The sequence below is a fragment of the Poecilia latipinna genome, unplaced genomic scaffold (genome assembly GCF_001443285.1).
Source record: "Poecilia latipinna isolate Pla-1442-1.1 unplaced genomic scaffold, P_latipinna-1.0 Scaffold1566, whole genome shotgun sequence".
NCBI classification, from domain to species: Eukaryota; Metazoa; Chordata; class Actinopteri; order Cyprinodontiformes; family Poeciliidae; genus Poecilia; species Poecilia latipinna.
The window spans coordinates 241,937-252,489 of record NW_015114182.1 but is presented as its reverse complement, the minus strand read 5'-3'; the positions used below and the strand labels follow the sequence as shown (position 1 = coordinate 252,489).

The window sequence follows — 10,553 nt, the reverse complement described above, 5'->3', positions numbered from 1 at the left end:
CTAAAAAATTCTGCATATTTTTCTTGTGAATTTTCAACTTTTCAGACTCAGACATTTTTAATGTTTTCTCAAAGATTTCTGAGACAACTCTAAAAAAATTTTTTTTCTAGCAAATTTTCTAGTTTTAAAATTCTGTAATTTCTTTGCTACTTCTTGGATGGATCTAAAAATTTCTGAATATTTTTCTAGCAATTTTTTCTGATATTTCAAACCCCAAATGTTCTTGATTTTCTAGAATTTTTTTAAAAGTTTTCTAGGAAAATTTTTTCTGGACATTTTTTTGGGATTTATCAAAGAAATTCTGAATATTTTTCTTGTAAATTTTTGACTTTTCGAACTTGTTTTTTTTCTGAGATAAATCTCTGGTAGCAATTCTTTTTGTTTTAAAATTCAGACATTTGCTGACTTTTTCTAGAAAAATTCTGAGACTGATCCAAAAATGTCTGAGTCTTTTTAGCAAAGTTTTGACTTTTCAAAATCAGAAATGTTTCTTTTTTTTCTAGATTTTTTTGTGGAAACTTTCTAACTTTGTGAGTTTTCTTTCTATCTGTAATATTCAGGTTTTTATCTCCATAACTGAGATTACTGTTATTTTTAGCTAAGTTTACCACTTTTTATGATGAAGGTAATTTGCAGACGGTCCCTAAGATAACACTTCTCCGCCAGTTTAAGTGTGATTTTGTTTAATTAAATGGAAACGCTTCACTCCTTCACATGAAGGAGCATTTTGAAGTATTTCAGTTTTCCAGTTAAACATTAAAGCAGCGGTTGGTGGTTGGTTAAAAGTAGGTCTGTGTGTCAGCACAGCGTTTCCGGGTTCTGCTGCCGAGTTGCCATCACCTGCTCCAGCCTCCTTCCTCCTGCTAAGTCAGCGTCAAACAGCTCCGGAGGCCCGGACACGGAACCGAACCAGCAGCCGATAAGCTGGCCCGGTTCATGTCTGCTCGCTGAAAGCCCAAACCAGAGGAGGGACAGCGGTCAGCGGCGATGGCGGCGTCGCTTCTCTCGGAGACCGACATCAGGCACCGGTCCATGGCGGAGGAGGATCCGAACGGGAACGAGCATGGGGCGGCTGCCCGCAGCGCGGCGCCTCGCTGGGGGCCGCAGCACGCCGGGGCCCGGCAGCTGGCGCGGCTCTACTCCCCAGGTAAGCGGGTGATGCCGCTTGTTTTCCCGCTGGTTTTGTTCGCGGTAATCTGTTTTGTTTTGGAGAGACCGGGGCTTTCATTCAGCGGAGGCCGAGCGGCCGCAGATACCCGGGTATCAGCGCTGATAACCCGGGCAGCTGATAACAGAGATGCTGATGATGATGGGGACAGGTTCTGGTGCAGGCTGCAGACCGGCTCGGTTCTGTCATGACGGGACACTTAATGTGACGCAGCTCGTGTGGTTCTGATGGATGTTGTGCGTGGAGCAGCATGAGGGCCTGCTGGAAGCTGCAGCTGCTCTCCACGCAGAAACATCTGTTATCTAAAGCTCATTCCCAGCGTGGCACAGAGAAAACACGAAGCTGTAAATAGCTGCCCACACCGGGCCGAACCAACCAGAACTGGGTTAACTTTTAACATAAAGCAGGCTCTGGAAAATGGTTCTGTTTGAGAGGCGGCTGCAGGCTGCAACACGCCCTGGGATCTGGAAAACTCCTCAGTTCAGGGTCAAATTCAAGAACAGCTGACATTTAGGAACCGTCTGAGAAACTTTCGATTAGTCTGCTTTATTTATTTCAGAACCACGTTCAGGTTTCTACCATCTACACTGTAAAAACACAATAACGAACCAAGTATCTCTATGTAGTTTCTAGTGTAAATATCTTGTTACACTTACAAGTAACTTTTCAGCAAGAAATATGAGCCAAAACCAAAACTTATTAACCAGAAGTTTATCAAGTATTTTTGGTCGAGTTTCTAGTGCAAATATCTTGGTGCACTTGAAATAAGACAAAACTAACCGAAAAGTAACTTTACAGTTTGATATATTTGTTGTTTTAAATCAAGATTTTGTGTTGTCTAAGTGCATAATATCAGGCATTCATGAAACTAAAAGTCAGCAAGATATAATATCTGTTTTGAGTCAATAGTTCTTTAATATTGATGAACAAGTACTAATCCCATTGGTAGATTATGCCACTTTATAACATGGGAAAGATATCATGCTATATGTAAAATAATCTGCCAATGGAACTACAACTTTTTCATCAATAGTAAGGAATTATTGACTTAAAACAAGCTCACATATGATGTTGAAAAGTTACTTTTTAGTTTGTTTTATTTTATTTCAAGCGTAATAAAATATTTATACTAGAAACTAAACCAAAAATACTTGGTAAGATTTAGTTTTTGCAGTGTAAACTCTGGTGTGGATGAAAAAAGCGAATGCTGGTCCATCTGCTAACCTCAGTCTCGGTTCAGTTGAAGTGAACTCTGGTGCAGTTTCAATGCATATGTGAATGCAAAGCGGACCAGAGCAATGGTAATAGTAATCATTGTTATTTGATAGGGACAGATACAAAAACATAGAGCAAAACAATACTTTCTGCATCACAATGTATACAGCCATAGCTAATTAGCAACACTTGCTCCTAAAAAGACCTTTAATATTATATTCAATTAAAATTATGATCAACAGTAAATCAAAGTACTTAAAATTACAGTTAAAATAATTACAATATTTAAAAATTAGAATGATTCTAGTTCATCTTCAGCCAATACTTCAGTCTTTAAGTTAGACCTCTCCAAAAGCAGGAAGTGAACTAAAATTCAGGGCATTCTGGGTAAATTCAACCAAAACAAACACGTTAGCTTAGTGCTAGCGGGAGAAATGGATTTACCAAAGATAAAAGAGAAATACTGCAACTGCTAAAATCTGATGCCACTGCGGTTTCTTTTTGTTTACATTTGGTGAAGAAGGAATTTTCGCTCAGTGTCTTTAGAAGTTTCTTTTTTTTTTTTGCCGTTTCCTTCAGTGGTTCTTGGTGCAGCGCCCCCACAGGCCAGGAGGGGAACAGGTTTTTAATTAGTTTGGTTTGTTTGGTTCAGTGTAGCGTGAAAGAAAACCACAGCAGCTGAAAATGTAACAAATGTTGAATTATTTCATTAATAACAGACAAAATGTATTGCTATGAGATAAATAATCTGCTAGAGAAACTAGTACTTTCTCAACAAAATTAAGGAATAATTTACTTAAAACAAGCTCTCATATCTTGCTGAAAAGTTACTTGTAAGTTAGTTTTGTCTTATTCTAAGTGCAAAAAGATATTTGCACTAGAAATTAAACCGAAAATACTTGGTAAGATTTTGTGTTTTTGCAGTGTAATGTTGCCCTTTGAGGAAAAGCTGCAGAGTTTCCTACTTTACCGTGTCGCTACAGGTGCCCAGATGAGACAAACGGTGTTCTAAATGCTCTTCCTTTTGCTTTGTTGTGGAGTCGTTGATCATGTTGCCGGTCGAGTATCTGAAACTCTGGATCTCTCTGCGTGGCGTTGGGTGAAGAACAGCTTCAAGATGATGAAACAGAAATAATTGTTCATCGTTCCACATTTTGCGTTTGGATTGTTTTGGACTGCAGTGTGAAGGCGAACCGCCGCAGCTGAAAATGTAACAAATGTTTTGGTCCTCAATCGAACCAAATCTGCCGGACTCCCAGGTGAGAAAACACTCTTTGGGTTATGAATTCGTATTATACTTACATTTCTGACTCCTCTGCTCCGTCTCTGAGGCCAAACCCAGAATGTTCTGCAGATTGAGTCGTTTTGTGACTTCTGGACGGCGCAGATTTTATCAGAGGAAACCTGTGTTACCAGTTGTGCATCAAGCTGGTTTGTGCCTGACCATCTGCCCCGTGTCTCACTTCACTGAGCATTTTAATTGCCTCCAGTCGAGTCCTGCTGGCAACCTGTTGACACTTTCTCTTAAAAAACCCGGATCAGACCAATGGTGGGACTAAACTTCTGACTCGTTGTTTAACCTCCATCGGCTTCTTCTCTGCTGTCCTATTTTTAGCTGCTGTGAGGAACTGAGTCACCTTCTCCATTAATGTTATTGGATCGGCACCATTACTCAGTGCAATTACATTAGAGGGATAAGTGTCGGCCTGTTCTGCTGCCGGCGGAGCTCAGGTTACACACCGACACTCATTTAGACGGCAGATAACGAGGAAGGCTGGTTATAATTAAGAGGAACTGGTAACAGCTGCATGTTCAGGAACTCGGATCAAACCACAACGACGCAATTAAACAGATAAAATCAATACCAATAAAGATTAAGTAATATCAACTCTCAGTTGGGTAAAAAGTTTTGAGACGGGTTTTAAAAATGGACAGTGAAGGTTTTGGTCAGAACTGGTCAAAACTGTAATCAGCAGTTCAAACCAAAGAAGCCTGATGGGTACAATCTCTTCTAAAAATAAATAAAAAAAATCTTCTGAAAGGTTGACAATAAATCAATTAATCAATTATTCACATTCTGAATTAAAACAAGCTCAATTTTTAAGTTTTAATGAACATTTATTGGTCTTTCAGAATGTGTTCTTGCATTATTATTATGCCACTAGCATTATATTACTTCAAAAATAGTCTGTAAATAATATTATCGTTTATTGCAATAACATCTGTGACTGTTTATACTAGTTATTCTGACAGGCCAACTAAGAGTTAAAATCATCCATCTGGTTGTGTGTAATGCTTTGTCTCATTTTCAGTAAAACCCCCAGAATGTTTCTGTTTGTGCTAAACTGAAGCGTTTGGCACAGAAACGTGCAGCATCACGTCAGGATAAGCAGATTAAATCGGTAGTAAACACACCCGGTCGTGTTCGTTTCATCCGACGGCTGCAGCCCGGATTGACACGTAAGAGGATCAAACGTGATTTTTTTTTTCCCCGTCTCTATCAGCTGCGGTTCTAGTCCGAAACGGCCCCCGGTGTTGGCTTTGGAACAGCAGCACCGTTAAAACGTCAAAGTTGTTGTACCTGGCAGTAAAGTTTACGAGAGGTCACAGATCCTGCAGCTTTAAGGAGTTCCTGTTTGCCTGAGTGCGCCGTGTAAATCATAAAAAGTTAATTTGTCACATCTGGAGAAACATTAAACCGTCAGGGTGAGGGCCGGGAAATCAGAGAAATGGTTTGAGTTAGATTTATTGAGTTACAGTAATCACTAAAATCAGGATGTGTAACAACAAAGAGCTGCTTCGATGCTATACGCACTGTAAAAACACAAAACCTTACCAAGTATTTTTACTCTAGTTTCTGGTGCAAATATCTTAGTATACTTGAAAAAAGACAAAGCCAACTTACAAGTAACATCACAGCAAGAAATCTGAGCTTGTTTTACGTAAATAATTCCTTAATATTGATGGAAAAAATACTGGTTCCCTTGGCAGATAAATTCACTTTTAAGAAGACATTTTTCCATGAAAATAACTGAAATAATCTGCCAGTGGAACCAGTATTTTTTTCATCTATATTAAGGAACTATTTTCTTAATGTTTCTGAAAAGTTAGTTTTGTCTCATTTCAAGTGTACTAAGATATTTGCACCAGAATCTAGACCAGACATACTGGGTAACCTTTTGTGTTTTTGCGGTGTTTTGATTGTTTTTCTGATCTTTCAGTTGTGCTGCTGTTCTTTGTATTTTATGAAAATGAAATGTCTGATTCTACCAAAACACTGAAAAATCTCAAAATATCACAAAGTATTTTGGGTCTAGTTTCTATGGTACACTTCAGATAAGAAAAAACTAACTCAAGCAACATTTAAGCGAGATGTAGGAGCTTGTTTTAAGAAAATAATCCATTCAGTAAGGAATTATTGACTTAAAACAAGCGCCTACGTCTTGATGAAAAGTTACTAGCAAGTTAGTTTTGTAATGAGATATTTGCCCATAGAAACTAGTCTAAAAATGCTTGGTGACATTTTATGTTTTTGCAGTGTAAGGTGTGAGTGTGTCAAGGATAATCGGGTGTAGATGACAGATGAACATAAGAAGAGCATTCAAAATGTTTTATCTTCCTGCCATTAGTGGAGGTGATGTCACACAGTGTGAGAAAAGAAAACAGTCGCCTCTTTCTCTTTTTTTTTTTTATTTCTTCTGAGAAAAAAATTCCAGGTTTGTTGGTTTGGTGGCGATTCGTAGTCATTATTCTCACTGTCACAGAGTGAAATGTAACCGTGAGCATCCTGGAGGGGCAGGTCTTGGTCCTGTGATTAAAATAATGGCCCTGCAGTTTCCCGCCTGCTCTGTTTTCATCAGGTGAGTCTCTCTCCCCCTCCCTCATTTCAGCCGAAGGGCTCAGCGGGCCGCGAGCCGAAGATATGCTCAGCGACGCTAACAATGCAAGCGGAGCCATTTTATGGAAACTTAAAAGCAGAAATGTTCCCCCCACATGCTGACAAGTGTCTGTTTAAAGCAAAATAAACAGCCGAAATCCAAAATGTCAAAGTGTCCATTTAAGGGAGCGCCATGCTGTTCCGCGCTCGCTTGTTTGGGGCTCGGCTCAGCGCTGGCGGGAGGTAAATCTAAATAGCAGTTTGGCTTGTTAGAGTTTGGAGAAGTTAGATGAGGCATCGGCGACGCGCCGTAGAGCCAAACACGGCCTCATTACAGCAAGGCAAGGATGGACAAACAGCTGGACGCTTCCCCCTCTGCCGCCGTTTCTCTGCTTTTCCATTTCTCCCACCAAGTCTGCCTTCATTCCCTCGTCTCCTCTGTCCTCCCATATGTGCTAAAGTGTCACGGTCCAGTGCCTTCCTCCTCCTCCTCCTCCGTATTTACAAGGCATCTTGGTTCTTGGTTTTATGAGCAGCTTGTATGTTTGTATTTATGATCATAAGTGTGTCGGTCACTTTTCTGAAAGCAGTTCTTGTGGTTTGTGATGAATGTGATTACAAACTGTTGGATCTTATAAACCACAAACTTTGCTAGATGATAAATTATTGCGGCAAACGGTAATGTTGTTTTGAGACCTTTTTAAGTATTGATAATGGCATATTGATGTAGTTTTGCCCTCTCAAACACTAATGAACCATAATTTTACACACAACACTTAACACTTGGCCTTTCACGATAATGCTACAGCGCTAACTTCAGCTCAGATGATATCTGAAAGATTACAAACCTCGACTCCCAATTTAATTTTGACAGAAATGAATGGAAGTCAATAGAAAGTCCCTTCAGAGGAGAAACATAACTGCGTGTAAGTGACCTCAGCTCTCACTTGTTCTCCTGCTCTCATTAAACTTTAAACCGTGCCAATAAAAACCCGCTCAGTTTCATCCACTTTATTTACATCACAGCGACGCCGAGCTTAAACATCAGAACCCTTAGAAACCGACCCGTGTGTTTCCTCAACACCCGGATATTCCTCAGTTATCCTCCCTGAACACAGAAGGGTCAGAGGTCAGAGTGGGTTAATGTTTCGGGCCTTGCAGCGCCATGTGGGTCTGCAGGGCTCTTTGACCTGAGTGTGTGTTGGTGTGTGTTCATGTGACCTCGAGGTGTGAGATCTGCAAATTAAAAAGAATCAGAACTCTGGAAAACTGTGGAATGTCGGCATTTTACAGCGCTGGATTGGGATGCAGAAAGTTAAAATAATTTTTTTGTAAAGTGCCTCAAAGCAACATTTGTTGTCAGTTGGTGCTACGGAATCAGACGCGCAAGATTCTGATTCAAAAACGACCACCTGATGATGGCAAGCATTGGTTTTAGCTGCAAAGTTATCAATATAACGCACTAAATCTTAAATGTACGCCTGTTGTATAAAAGAAAAAGTGACGCAGTGCTTTGCTAATTGTTAACACTAAGACAACTAGATAACCAGGTCAGGAAAAAGTTTGAATTAAAAAGAAGATGGTCAGGGAGACAGAAGTAGATCAGTTATGCTAGCTTGACTTTGACAACCTTAACATGTAGATGTGCTGCAGAATCAGAGCAGATGTGTAAATTAGCCAGTCTATCACCGCAGTGTTAGCTTAGCTAATAGCAACAGTAGCGATCATTTATTAATAATCGCAAAATAAACATCAAGCCTGAAAGCATAAAACTGAAACAGACTGAATGTTCTGCTCTTTTGAGTGGGAAATGTTTGCACATCTTTTGGTGTTGAACACTGATAAACAGTGTAGCTGTCAGTCGGTTGCTATGGCAACGGACTTATGTGTAGCGTAGCCAACAAAGAGCAAGGGAAAAAAATAAGAGTGAGTGGTTTTGAGTTGTTCAACAGTTTTTCTGCCGTTTCCAGACAGTGAGAAAAATAATATTTAGGTCTTTTTATTTATCATGTAAAGCTCTGAATTGTATGTGACTAGTTTCTACTTACACGTGGTGTTTTGAAGACATTCAGTAAAAAATATTTACCAGATTTTTTTCGCTGTACATTTTGTAAAAGTTGAATCTGTCCATCTTTCCATCCAATCACCTGTCCTTCCTTCATGTTTTTATGGAAATCCTCATTTTGCTTTTCAATGAGGTTCTGTTTTCAGAGGATTTCTGTCCACTGGGACATTAAATTTACAGTTCTGTTTGGCCCGGAGCCAGGGATGCACTTTGACACCAATTGGCGCTTTTGGACCAAACTGTTCTGGGGGCTCCCTGAGGGTACCGGGCGCCTGGGTGTCTCTGGAGGACTGCCTACCTTTGAAAGGTTTTATGCTGGAGTTTAATTGGCACTGAGGCATCATGGTGGCTGGAGTCACTGCTTTCTGATGGAGAAGTTCTGACTTTTTCCTTTTCTTTACATCTAAACAAATTACAATACTGTGAAAAAGCTATAAACATTGTGGATGTGGAACTCATTTTCATTTAGACTCTTCTTAAAGGGCCGGTTGTGTCAGGATATATTGATAAAACTCAACAAACTCAGTAGCTGTGTCTGTAGTGCTAATTTAGAAATATTGCAATATTTGTGCTTATGTATGATGTTAAATGTGACTTTTTGTTACCTCATTGATCAGAGGATAACTCAAGTTAGGTCGAGGCAGCAGAAGTGCTGCCACCTGCTGGTGGGAGGAGTAAATTTTGAAATTTTTAGACTAATCTCAAAAATTTGAGGAAAAAAACTTGTAAATTTATTAGTTTTAAAAGTCAAAACATTTGCCAGAAAATACTTGGAAATTTTTAGATTGATCTAAAGAATTTGAGAAAAAAAAAATTAGTGGAAATTCTGCGTTTGAAAAGTCAAACATTTTCTAGAAAAAAATTTATATTTTAAGATTAATTTCGGAAATTACTCTGAAAAATCTTTAAGACAAACACTTCGAAATACCTGCATTTGAAAAGTCAAAACTTTTCCATTTTTGAAACTGCATTAAAAAATTGTAAAAATCATGAGATTAATCTCAAAATTCTTTATATTTTTTCTATCAAATTTTCTACTTTTCAAACTCATACATTTAAAAAAATTTCTAAAATTTCTGAGATTATTTCATAGTTTGAGTTTTTTTTCTATATCATTTTTGACTTTTCAAACAAAAAAAAACCAACCTCTGTGATCAATCTCAAAATTTGAATTTTTTTTATTGGAAATTGACTCTATTATTTGTTTATCTTCGTTCTCTCTGATACACCGTCATAGATTCTGGTTTTCATGATGAGATGAGTCGGATGCATTCGTAAATGCGACCTAAACCACTTCTGTGTGTGATTATCTCTGTGACGGCTGCAGGAGATAAGAGGACAGCGTGCATGATGGGAAATGTCCATCGTGTGTTTTTGGTTGTGAAGCTCCTGTGGGTTAAACGTGTGTGCATGTGTGTTTGTGTGTGTGTGTGTTTCATGCATCTGTTTGTCTTTGTGTGAGTGTGTTGCCATCTTATTACTGAATCCTCCATGTTAGATCTGCAGGGAAATGCATTGCGTTCGTCTTTCAGGACATTGTCCAGGCGGAGACAGACGTGGCGTGTTTGTGCTGCAGTGTGAGTCGTTTGTCTTCTCCGCTGTGTGTTGTTGGTTTTCCGTGTGTGTGTCCCATGTTCTGCCGTCCACAGAGATCAGATGAAAGCGAAGAGCCCTCCGACTGATCCACTCCTCCTGAACGAGGGAATTCATCCCCCACTTCCCGATCCTTACCCCTGTGTTTCCATGGCGGCCTCCCTCAGTGTCTCTCCTCTTTTATTCTCCCTCTCTCTGAGCATGTGACCCACTTTCACCACCCACATTCCTCTGTCTACCCCCAAAGTCCCATCTGAGGACGGCCCACTGAGAGAACACCAGCAAGGAGGATGGAGGGGGAGAGACTGAGTGATGGATGACAAAGAGCAGCAGAGCTGAACGTGGTAGAACTACGGCCCGCCGTGGTTCTGATGGGTTAGCCTTCAGAACGAGAGAACAAGGACGAGGAGTGAAATGGAGGAGTGAGGGAACGTAGTGGAATAAAAAAGATGACAGAGGAGTAAGAGAACGTGGCATTGGAGTGAGAGAACGGGCGAAGAATGAGAGAACATGACGGACTGAAAGATGATAGCAGAGTAGTAAGAGAACAATGTGTAGGAGTGAGAGAACGTGTCTGAGGAGTGAGAGAACGTGTCTGAGGAGTGAGAGAACGTGTCTGAGGAGTGAGAGAACGT

General features: G+C 39.9%; 1 protein-coding gene across 1 annotated transcript in view; it reads left to right on the top strand.

Moving 5' to 3' along the window:
* The first annotated feature begins 724 nt into the window (after positions 1–724).
* Positions 725–10,553, top strand: part of LOC106963665 (transmembrane protein 189) — a 45,410-nt gene continuing 35,581 nt past the window's right edge. Inside the window, exon 1 of the mRNA XM_015058698.1 lies at positions 725–1,147. Within this exon, the coding sequence (XP_014914184.1) occupies positions 988–1,147 (160 nt within the window). The 5' untranslated portion in view covers positions 725–987. The remainder of the gene's footprint in view (positions 1,148–10,553) is intronic.